The sequence below is a fragment of the Jaculus jaculus genome, chromosome 7 (genome assembly GCF_020740685.1).
Source record: "Jaculus jaculus isolate mJacJac1 chromosome 7, mJacJac1.mat.Y.cur, whole genome shotgun sequence".
NCBI lineage: Eukaryota > Metazoa > Chordata > Mammalia > Rodentia > Dipodidae > Jaculus > Jaculus jaculus.
Window position 1 is genome coordinate 130,653,600 of NC_059108.1, and position 12,695 is coordinate 130,666,294.

Sequence of the window (12,695 nt, forward strand, 5' to 3'; positions counted from 1 at the left end):
TATACTTGGGCTGAAAAAGTAGTAAGACTCTGAAGTCATATAGTAAGGTACAAGAGGAATTTCCTGAAAAATTGTATAGAAGTTAGGTATACATGGCAAAACATCATTCCATATGGAAGACAATCAAAGGAAGTGGGAGTATATAGCAAGGACTTGCATATTCTATTTTACAACCAAGGCATAAAAGGCACAAAATTTATTTCCAGTGAGGAAGATTGGCATTCTATTATTAACATTAAATGTTATGTTGATGTAAATTTGTTTCTCCTAGGTTTATCTGTGAGGAGTGTTTGTTGGCGAGGTGACCACATTTTAGTAGGAACACAGGACAGTGAAATTTTTGAAATTGTGGTGCATGAAAGAAATAAACCTTTCCTAGTTATGCAAGGGCATTGTGAAGGGGAGCTCTGGGCACTTGCTGTCCATCCTACTAAACCTTTGGCTGTGACTGGGAGTGATGATCGCTCAGTTAGGTAAGTAACTGAGACAACAATTGTATATGTTGGACTTTTTTTTTTTTTCTTTTTCTTTTGAGGTAGGGTTTTACTCTAGTTCAGGCTGACCTGTAATTCACTATTTAGTCTCAGGGTGGCCTCGAACTCATGGTGATTGCCCTACCTCTGCCTCCCAAGTGCTGGGATTAAAGGCATACCCCACCACGCCCAGCCTGAACTTTGGTTTTAATTTTTTTTTTATTTACTTGAGAGAGATAGAGAGAGAAAGAGGTAGATAGAGAGAGGGAGAATGAGCATGCCATGGCCTCTAAACACTACAAATGAACTCTAGATGCATGTGCCACTTTGTGCATCTGGCTTACATGGGTCCTGGTGAGTCATACTTGGTCCTTTGGCTTTGTAGGCAAGCACCTTAACTGCCACAGCATCTCTGCAGCCCGGCTTTGGTTTTTAGATAAATTTAAAGAAAACTTTTTAAATATAGATTTCAAATTTATAGCTATCGCTTCTTGGCCTTTTGGCTAAGATCAAGTGTAAAATTTATAGCTTATGGTTTATTTGATAAACATAATTAATGAGTATATTAAACATAGATTAACAACTACCAAGGATTTTGTTTATATCATAGGGGTTAGGGATGTAATGTAGGTCAGTTGGTAGAGTTCTTGTCTAGCATGCAAGCAGCCTTCGCTTCTGTCCCCACGCTGCCTGTGATCTGGGCATGCATGGCAGGTAGCACATGCCTGCAATCCCAGCTCTTGCAATTTGGAGGCCAAAGATCAGGAGCTCAAGGTTGTCTGTGGCAACATTGGAGTTCAAAACCAGTCTAGGCTACATGATCCCCTGCCTCAAAAACCAAAACAAAATATGATGGAGAATGGAATTTCAAAAGGGAAAATGTCGTGGGGGAAGGGAGGGAATTACCATGGGATATTTTTTATAATCATGGAAAATGTTAATAAAGATTAAAAAATTAAAAAAAAAAACCAAAACAATTCATGCACACACGTAACTATGTGGTTGGTTCCATATTAGAACACGTAGAGCTGTCTCTACCTTTTGAATAGCTATATGGTATTCGACTGCATAAGTATACTATAATTTATTCAACTAATCCATTATTTTCTAAATAAATTTTAAATTTTATTTATGAGAAATAGGGCAAGAGCACAAGTGCACCAGGGCATCTTGCTGCTGCAAACGAACTCCAGACACATGCACCACTTTGTGCATCTGGCTTTACGTGGGTCCTGGGGAATCAAACCTGGGCCATCAGGCTTTATAAGCAAGTCCTTTAATCACTAAGGCTTCTCCTCAGCCCCTAATCCATTATTGATTGAAGTTTTGTTTCTTCTAATTTCGTGTACTTAATAAATGCAGAATTTTTACTAAATATTTCTATACAATGTCATTTAATAAATGTGTAAATATGAATATCTATAATATAAAGTTGGTATTCAAAGGACATGTGTATTTTAAATTATTTTGAAGGCAAATGCCTTACAGAGACAATAAAAATTTACACAGCTTTGTAAAATAAGTTTAGTTTTGTCATAAGGTTGCATTTAAAGCTCATTAAAGAAGCCAGGCATGGTGGAACATGCACGCCTTTAATCCCAGTGCTCAGGAGGCAGGAGTGGGAGGATCACTGTGAGTTTGAGGCCAACCTGGGACTTCAGACTAAGTGCCAAGTCAGCCTTGGCTCAAGTGAGACACTACCTCAAAAAAAAAAAAAAAAACCAACTCATTTAAAGGGTTGGAGAGACGGCTTAGCATTTAAGCGCTTGCCTGTGAAGCCTAAGGACCCCGCTTTGAGGCTCAATTCCCTAGGGCCCACTTAAACCAGATGCACAAGGTGGTGCATGCATCTGGAGTTCATTTGCAGTGGCTGGTGGCTTGGCACACCCATTCTCTCCCTCTCCCTCCCTCCCTCTCCCTCTGCCTCTCTCTCTCTGTCTGTCTGTTGCTCTCAAATAAATAAAAATAAACAAAAGAATAAAAATTTTAAAAAACCTCATTAAAGTCCTTCCCATGTAAACCAAGGTGAGTTACCCTTGGGACAGAAAGCCCACAGTCTTATATTTACAGGGTGTTGGTTCTGCTAACACATTATAAGACAAGTAGTACATTTTCTCTCAGTTTTACTATTTTTTTTTTTTTTGAGGCAAGCTCAACAGACTGGCATTTTTTATGAGATTGTGGGGGGGAGAATTGATACCTCAGGGCCTCCAGCCACTGTAATTGAACTCCAGACATATGTTGCCACCTTGTGCACATGTGTGACCTTATGCATGAATCACCTTGTGCATTAGGCTTACATGGGATCTGGGGAATCGAACATGGGGTCTTAGGATCACAGGCAAGCGCCTTACGCACTAAGCCATCTCTCCAGCCCTGTCTCCAAGCTTTTTTTTTTTTTTCCTGCTGTCTGTCCCGCTAGTATTTCATCCTTATGACTTGAATGAATTGGAGTGTTGAGAATTACATTTTTGTAACTAAGCTGAATATGTCTTTATCCTTTTCGTTTTATATTTCTGTAGGATTTCTTAAATACATACTGCAGAACAATAGGCGTCCAAAATCTCAAACTGAGACTGTGAGAGCTAATACTTACCAATTAAAAGCATGCTTTTACATCATCCCTTAAGTGTATTTTGCTTTGTTATTTAGTTTTGTCAGGCCCTCTGAAACATGCTTATATCTTTAATTCTACTCCTGTCTTTTCATTGTTGAATAATCCAGTCACTGTACTTTAGGACAAAAATCTTTTATCATGCTGGCTGTGGTAATGCATGCCTTTAATCCCAGCACTCGGGAGGCAGAGGTAGGAGGATCACCATGAGTTCAAGGCCACCCTGAGACTACATAGTGAATTCTAGGTCAGCCTGGGCCAGAGTGAGACCCTACCTTGAAAAACCAAAAAAAAAAAAAAAAAAAAAGTCACTTTCTTCCAAAACATTCCTTTCCCCTTAAGCCTTATGCTTATAACTTTTGTATCTTTTTTCTATTTACTAGTTTCTCTCTGCTTGTTTCCTTCTGTTGTTTCATTTTGACAAATCCTTGTAATTTTTTTTTTTTTTTTGAGGTAGGGTCTCACCCTAGCCCAGACTTATTTACCTGGAATCACTCTGTATTCTCAGGGTGGCCTTAAACTCACAGTGATCCTCCTACCTCTGCCTCCTAGGTGCTGGGATTAAAGGTGTCCACCACCATGCCTGGCTAGATTTACTCTTTTCTTTTTTATTTTTTTAAATCTTATTTATTTTTATTCATTTATTAGAGATAGAGAAGCAGAGAGAGAGAGAGAGAGAGAGAGAATGTGAGTGAATGAGCACACCAGGGCCTCCAACCACTGCAAACAACCTCCAGATGCATGTGTCACCTTGTGCATCTGGCTTACATGGGTCCTGGGGAATTGAACCTGGGTCCTTTGGCTTTGCAGGATAATGCCCTAACTGCTGAGCCATCCCTCTAGTCCTAGATTTAATCTTTTTAAATAAAATAGTCTTTTATAGTTTTCTAGTTTAAAAAGAGCTTAAGAGCTAGAGGGAAAAGCGTTTGTGATACAAGCGTGGAGACCCTGAGTTCAGGTCCCCAGAACCCATAAAATGTTGGGCATGGTGGTGTCAGTAGTCTCAGTCCTGGGAGGTGGAGTCTGGAAGAACCATAGGACTTTAACTGGATAAGAGTGATTAGTATGGTCTAGCTTCTGTGTGAGAGTCTGTCTAAAAAAGCAGTGTGAACATCTGGTATCCACATGCACATATTCACAAATGAGTTCCCACATAAGCCAGATGCATAAGGTAGAACATGCATCTGGAGTTTGTTTGCAGTGACTAGAGGCCCTGGCGTACCCATTCTGTCTCTCAAATATTTTTTAAAAAATTATAGTTTGGGGGCTGGAGAGATGGCTTAGCAGTTGAGCTCTTGCCTGTGAAGCCTAAGGACCCTGGTTCGAGGCTTGATTCCCCAGGACCCACGTTAGCCAGATGCACAAGAAGGTGCACGCATCTGGAGTTCGTTTGCAGGGGCTGGAGGCCCTGGTGTTCTCTATCTGTCTATCTGCATTTCTCTGTGTGTCACTCTCAAATAAATAAATAAAAATGAACAAAAAACATTTTAAAAAGGTCAGTCTGTTGGGCTTGCCTCAAAATTTTTTTTCATGGAAATTATCACTTTCACAGTATCCATTAATATTTTTTTATTTTTGAAATTAACTTGCACAGGATTTGGAGCCTGGTAGATCATGCCTTGATAGCAAGATGTAACATGGAAGAACCAATACGCTGTGCTGCTGTAAATGTGGATGGGATCCATCTTGCCCTTGGAATGAAGGACGGCTCATTCACTGTCCTTAGAGTCAGGTATGGTACTAGGTAGAAACAGAAGCCAGATTCTCTGTTCAGTTAGACAGATTGCAACATTCATTGTTGTTACCCTTTTCTGTCTCCCTTCTTATTAACATTATTCATTATATTAAATGTGTATAAAAAGAGCCTGTCAGAAAATTAAACTAAAAAATTTGTATTAGTGGGCTGGGGAGATGTCTCAGTGAATAAAATGTTCACTTCTCAAGCTAAAGTAGCCAAGTTTGATGCCCCAGGTCCCATGGAAAAAGCTGGAAGCTGGGTCGGCTTCTGTTGTCCTAGCACTTGACACGGACAGCAAGAGGCAGAGACAACAAAAACTCCAGGTCAGCCTAACAAAGAAGTGGTAATCCAGAGCCAGAAACCCTGCCTCAAATTAGTTGGATAGGCAAGGACCAACCTGAAAGTTGTCCTTTGACCTCTACGCAGTCACCACAACACATATGTGCCTGCACTCACATGAACACACACATAATAAAAAGTTTAAAAGAGGGCTGGAAAGATTGCTTAGTGGTTAAGGCACTTGCTTGCAAAGCAATAGGACCCAGGTTCGATTCCCCAGGACCCATGTTAGCCAGATGCCCAAGGTAGCAATCACATCTGGAGTTTGTTTGCAGCAGCTGGAGGCTCTAGTGTACCCATTCTTTCTCTGTCTATCTGACTCTTTCTCTCTCTGTCTCTCTCAAATAAATAAAAATAAAAATAGATTTTAAAAGAAAAAATTGGGCTGGGGTTGAGTGCTTGGCACATAAGCATGAGGGCCTCAGGCAGAAGACTGCCAAGTTTGATTTTCCAGAACCCATGTACAAAGCTGGGCGTGCCCAAACACATCTGTAGCCCTGGAGGTTTGAGGGTCAGAGAATTCTTGTTGCTCACCAGTGGACAATAGCTCCAAGTTGAGGGAAAAGGACATCCTGTTTCAAGAAGAGAAATAAATGGATGAGTTATGAGAGGACACCCCACATTCTGCTCTGCTCTCCGTACACAAACAAATGGGTGCACATCTGCGCACACGCGCGCACACACATACACATTACACATACCACAGGACAAAAAGAGGAGAAAAAATAGGGCAGGAGTGATGGCTTAGTGGTCAAGGTGCTTGCCTGTGAAACCTAAGGACCCAGGTTCAATTCCCCAGTACCCACGTAAGCCACATGCACAAGGTGGTGCATTGTCTAGAGTTCACTTGCAGCAGCTTGAGGCCTTGGTTCCTTCCCAGAACTTAGAAATCTTATATAGGTCACTAGAGTACTTTATTTTCTTAAATATTTATTTATTTGGAAGAGTGAATAAGTATGCCAGGGCCTCTTGCTACTGCAGCAAACTCCAGATGCATGTGTCACTTTGTGTATTTGGCAGGCTTTGCAAGCAAGTATAGTTAACCACTAAGCCATCTCCCCAGACCTAGAATACTTGAAAATAATTTATACACTGGAATTCAATATTTTTCCGGTACTTTTTTTTCAGTGCGAGAATTCAATCCAGAGCCTCATGGACACTGAGGAGGTGCTCTGTTCACCCCACCTCCAGCCCCGCTCTTCTCTTTCCAGCTTACATCATCACACCCGTCAGCAAAACAATTCCTGGATGAATATCACTTTTCTTATTTACATTTAAAACTTTGTTGTTGTTGTTGTTTTAAGGTAGGGTCTCACTCTAGCTCAGGCTGACCTGGAATTCACTAGTCTCAGGGTGGCCTCAAACTCATGGTGATCCTCCTACCTCTGCCTCCGAGTGCTGGGATTAAAGGCAGACGCCACCACGCCCAGCTTTACTTACGTTTATTTTATAAGTGCTTGAGACCTCATCTTCATGAACACATTTTTTTAAATTTAATTTATTAGTTTTCTTCCCAATAAATATAGGCAGTTTGGTACCATTATTCATGAATACATTTTTAAATTTTTTTTATTAATTAGTTTTGTACTCAGCAAATACAGTCAATTTGGTACCATTGTTAGGCTCATCCATGTCCTACCCCCTTCCTCTGGCCCCTTCTTGTTGAGGTATATGGGTCATGCATTCTGTAGTTAGCAGTTATGGATAGGATAAATGTCTTTGCATATCATGACCCAACATGTGGCTCTGACATTCTTTCCGCCCCCTTTTCCGCAAAATTTCCCTGAGCCATATTGGGTTCATTTTTGGTCTGCTTCAGTGATAAGGTATTGGGGGCCTCTGGGTCTCTGGACCTCTGATTTGGTAGGAGTTGATTTTTCTCTGTGTTGATCTCCTTCCCCCTTGTGCTGGTACCCGGTTGACCAAGAAAACAGCACCTTGCTTGTTTTGCCAGTTGTTCTTAGTTTCAGCTGGGGTCCTTTTGAGGTATGATGGGGTGGCTCTCTCCTTAGGATCTATGTCTGTCTGAAAAAGAGAAGCAGATTCTCTAACGGAGAGTAAGTTAGCACCAGATTCATGGACACATTTTAAAACAAATCTGTTGTGACATTTGTTTTTATCATCTTATTTTTTCTTTATGACAGAGATATGACTGAAGTTGTACACATTAAAGATAGGAAAGAAGCAATTCATGAGTTGAAATATTCACCAGATGGAACCTGCCTTGCTGTTGGCTGCAATGATGGTTCAGTTGATATCTATGGAGTCGCTCAACGTTATAAAAAAGTTGGTGAATGTGTTGGATCACTTAGTTTCATCACTCATCTGGACTGGTCCTCTGATAGTAGATATTTGCAGACAAATGATGGGAATGGGAAAAGGCTGTTTTATAGGATGCCAGGTAAGTTTTCTAGTAAATTACATGAAGGTTGTAAAGTTTTCGTGTCTGTATTATTTAAAACTTCATGAGAAGTAAGTTTTAAGTTACATTTGCTTGTAAGTAATTGCAAACAATCTAAGCCAATACTTTAGGTACTCTGGTCAGAAGAACTAAGATATTTTCAGAGTGTTCCTTCCCAACAGATTATTAAGGTTTAATATCAAGTAAAAATGATACATATTTACAATAAATAATGTGATGTTTCATATACATATATTATACATTGTGAAATGATTCCCACAGTCAACCTAACACAGCAGTCACCACATGTGGACTGGTTGTGTACGTGGTGAGAACATTTAAGATCTCTGTTAGCATATTTCAAGTACACCATACAGTGATATAGCATTATAAATTATAGGCAGTGAGGTATATGTTAGATGTTCTGAATTCATCCTGAATAACTGAAACTTTGTGCCCTTTGACAAGTTCTCCCCATACCCACCACTTCTCCCAGCTCTCAAAAGCCACCATTTAAAATGCTTTTATTTTTTTTAATTAAAAGTTCCTGCTGGGCATAGTGGCGCATGCTTTGAATCCCAGCACACAGGAGGCAGAGACAGGTGGATCACCTTGAGTTCGAGGCCACCCTGAGACTACTTCAAAAAACAACAACAAAAAAAATCCTTTGTTTATAGGACCTGAGATATTTTATGAAACCTATAATGTGTATATATGGCAAAGTTTACTGGGGGAATCAAAAAGTTTTGTGGGAAAAAAAGTTGTTTTATGTCTAAAACTATGCAAACAAATATAATTGCTACAAATCTATGACCAGCAATTACTTATTTTTTTGTGACTATTTCAGATAAATGTTGCAAATATTTATAGTACTTAACTAAATTTAAATTTGCTGGGCATGGTGGTGCACACCTTTAATCCCAGCACTTGGGAGGCAGAGGTAGGGGGAACTCTGTGACTTCAAGACAACCCTGAGACTACATAGTGAATTCCAGGTCAGCCTAGATTAGAGTGAGATACTACCTTGAAAACAAACAAACAAAAAAACTTTATTTGATATGATGTTTTGTGAATTAGTCATTATCCTCTCTAAGACTTTTGCATAATTAAATTATTGCATCTCCCCCAAAAGTTTTCATTAATAATCTACATGTAGTGATGACTGAGTCTGACTCATCTAAACTAACCAGAAATACACTACTCTTCACTGATTATTCTTTTTTGTTCCTTGAAGTTTTTCACAACCTATAGTTATGTATCCTGGGTTTCCTTTTTGATAACTGATTTGCTACTTTTTCATACCTTTTAAAAAGTGTTTTATTCTTGTTTGCCAGCAGAAAGAAATAAAGGAGGGAGGAGAGAATGAGAATGAGAGTGAGGTGTGCCAGGGTTTTTTGCCACTGCAAATTAACTCCAGATCCATGCTCCACTTTGTGCATCTGCCTGGCACCCCAGGAGCTTGTACTGAACATATTGCAGAAGGTGTTTAGTCAGTTGAGCTGGCCATGGTGGTACACGCTTTAAATCCCAGCACTTGGGAGGCAGAGGTAGGAGGATCACTGTAAATTGGAGGCCAGCCTAAGACTACATAGTGAGTTCCAGGTCAACCTGAGCTAGTGTGAGATATTACCTCAAAAACAAACAAACAAACCAAAAAAAAGTGGTTTAGTCAAAAAGACCAAAGCCCCTGTCATCGCCAGCTCCTCAGACTCTTCTTGCTTTGCTTCCGTTTCTCTGGGTGCAGCCGCAGTGGGAAAGGAGCAGGGCCACCGCTGCTGCTGCACCCGCACTAAAGCAGGCTTGGTTCCCACTGCAGATGAGGTTCCGGAGTTGACAGTGGCCAAGGCCTCTGAGGGCAAGTGAGCCAGAAAGGGTCAGCACTTCCACCAGGTGCTGGATGAGAGCCTTGGTCTTATCCTTTTCATGACGGTCAGCTTGTCATGCGGAATGAGGGCAGAGGAGATGCAGGCAAGCTTGGGGAAGGAGGCAGTGGTGAGAGCTGTGAGGCACAGGATTAGTCCCTGGATGAAGGTGGCTTTGCCTTTAGAAATGAGCACTTTGGCAGTAGCTGAGTAAAGGCAGCTTTTACCTTTTCCTGTAACTTATCCTGTTGTCATTGTTAGATGGAGTATATATTATGATTTTAATAAAATTCTGTTTCTGCATGGATAAACTTGCTAAGAGGACAGTAGTATTCAAATCTTTGTATCTCTCCAAATGAGCATAATGTAGCTTTAAAAATTCTTAGATTTTGTTTTTCTACCCATACCTACCTAGTCATGTATTCTCCTGTACTTGAGTTCTTTATGCATTATTTAACTATCTCTTCTATAACTGAGGTGGGGAAGTATTTAAAATCTGAGATTATTACATTACCAGTACAATTTAAGCTTGAGTGAAAAAAAAATCAAATGAAATAACTTCTTAAATGAAGATTCTGATTTATTTTTAGGGGGAAAAGAAGTGACAAGTAAGGAAGAAATAAAAGGTGTTCATTGGGCTTCATGGACATGTGTTTCAGGCCTTGAAGTTAATGGAATTTGGCCTAAGTACTCAGACATCAATGATATAAATTCAGTAGATGGAAATTATGTTGGCCAAGTTTTAGTTACAGCTGATGACTATGGAATTGTAAAATTATTCCGATATCCATGCTTAAGAAAAGGTACCACTTTTTTCAAATATTGTAAGCAATATTTGTCATAAAAGGTGTTTATGTTTTTGTGGAATATTAGTCTAAATAAATAAAAGGGTCTCATTTTTTTTAAATGTATGCTGATTAGTGTTGTAAATTTACATGCAAATGTATGCTGTAGTTTATGTATTTATTCTGTCAGTCCACATTTGGGTCACATTGCAGTCAGGTTCACCCTGCTGGTAGAAGTCACCCAATCAAGAGTAGCGTCTGGGAAAAAGAGGTTTTATTTTGGCTTACAGGCTCGAGGGGAAGCTCCACGATGGCAGAGGGAAATGATGGCATGACCAGAGGGTGGACATCACCCCCTGTTAGACATAAGGTGGACAATAGCAACAGGAGAGTGTGCCAAACACTGACAAGGGGAAACTGGCTATAACACCCATAAGCCCGCCCCCAACAATACACACTCTCCAGGAGGCATTAATTCTCAAATCTCCATCAGCTGGGGATCTAGCATTCAGAACACCTAAGTTTATGGGGGACACCTGAATGAAACCACCGCGGGTCATTTCCAGCCTTTTGTTAACATATGCAAGTCTCTCAATGGTACATCATACTACACTAGTAGTAAAATTGCTTGGTGTGTTGTACTTGATGACACAATTCCAAAATTCTTTCCAAAGTAGCTATAATTTTTACCAGCCTTGGCCTTCACCCATGACTTAATTTTTGCAAATGTAGGTAATATAAATGGTCATATTATGTATGGCCTCAGTAACATCTCTACTAATCAGGTTAAGCTTTTTTTCCCAGTATTTTTTGGTCTTCTGTATTTCCTCTGTCAAACATGGGTCTTTCTTATTTTTCTAAAGAGATTTTTTTTAATTGACCTCTAGGAATTATGTTCTATAGTGCAGTAGATTCAAGTATTTTGTGGTTTTTATGGATTGCAGCTGTCTGTCATTTACCAGCTTGTGGCTAGAAGTGTCTTTTTATTTTCTTTTGCGATTTTTTTTAAGGTAGGGTCTCATGTATCCCAGGCTTGCCTTAAATTTACTATGTAGCCAAAAAGGTTGACCTTAAACTCATAATCCTCCAACCTCCACCTCCTAAAACCTGGGGTTACAGATATGCACCACCATTCCTGGTCTTTTAAAATTTTCTTAATGATGCCTTCTGTTGACTAAATTCTTATTTCTTTTTTTTAATATTTTACTTACTTATTAGAGAGAGAGAGAGAGAGAATTGCTGCGCCAGGGCCTCCAGCCACTGCAAATGAACTCCAGACACATGTGCCCCCTTGTGCATCTGGCTTATGTGGGTCCTGAGGAATTGAACTGTGGTCCTTAGGCTTTGTAGGCAAATGCCTTAACCACTGAGCCATTTCCTCAGCCCAAATTCTTAATTTCTATCTAGTCAAACCTATCTCTTCTTTTAATGGGTAGTACTCTCTTGTATATTAAATCTCCTCCAGAGAGAGAGGAAAAGCAGAGAGAAAGAATGTTTTGGAAGGTTTTGTTGACTAGCATCAGGAAGATATTCCCATATGCTTAATATCTAGGACTTTAATTTTATATCATTAAGACACACTTAAAGTGAGAATCTATTGTTATATTACAAATTTTATAATTGTAATTTGTAATATAATATAGCTTTGTGTGAAGTATACCTTAAGCAATTTTTTTGTTTTTTGGTTTTCTGAGGTAGGGTCTCACTGTAGCCCAGGCTAACCTGGAGTTCACTTGGTAGTCTAAGGGTGGCCTTGAACTCACAGTGATCCTCCTACCTTTGTCTCTCAATGCTGGGATAAAAGGCATGTGCCACCACGCCCGGCTTACCTTAAGCAATTTAAAACAAGTGCAATTAATAAAATATAAGTCTCTCTGCTTGTTTTTCCCCCACCAGCAATCCTTGTCCTCTTTTAAATTAGGAAAGCTCTGTGACCATTCTAGCATTGATGAATCTTTCCTTGAGATATTGGTCCTAACTAACTACATACTATCTACTTTTAACTTATTTCCTGTCATAGAGCCAGAATTTTTTTAAACATTTATATTTATTTGAGACAGAGAGAGAGAGACAGGGAGAGAATAGGCCCTCCAGGGCCTCTAGCCACTGCAGATGAACTCCACATGCACGTGCCCCCTTGTGCATCTGGCTTAGGTGGGTCCTTGAGAATTGAACCAGGGTCCTTAGGCTTCGCAGGCAAGCACCTTAACCACTAAGTCATCTCTCCAGCCCCCTGGGGTTAAGCCAGATATATAATGGCACATGCATTTGGAATTCATTTGCAGTGACTAGAGGCTTTGGTGTGTCCATTCTCTCTGCCTCTGTCTGTCTCCTCTTTCCTGTTTATCTCTCACTCTCCTTCTCCTTCTCCTTGAAAGTTAAAAAAATTATTTTAAAATAGCAAGCTCAGACTCCTGTACTCTTAAGTAGTTAAGCTAATGCTCAAGTAGAAAACTACTGACTTCTATTAAGTTACATTTAAA

General features: G+C 39.9%; 1 protein-coding gene across 2 annotated transcripts in view; it reads left to right on the plus strand.

Annotated features, from left to right (window-relative positions):
* The window catches only part of Eml5 (EMAP like 5), a 136,155-nt gene that overhangs the window by 35,626 nt on the left and 87,834 nt on the right, over positions 1 to 12,695 (plus strand). For both annotated transcript variants that reach the window (XM_004649347.2, XM_045154447.1), the window contains exons 7-10: positions 272 to 473; positions 4,682 to 4,819; positions 7,309 to 7,565; positions 10,018 to 10,230. In XM_004649347.2, the coding sequence (XP_004649404.2) occupies positions 272 to 473; positions 4,682 to 4,819; positions 7,309 to 7,565; positions 10,018 to 10,230 (810 nt within the window). The remainder of the gene's footprint in view (positions 1 to 271; positions 474 to 4,681; positions 4,820 to 7,308; positions 7,566 to 10,017; positions 10,231 to 12,695) is intronic.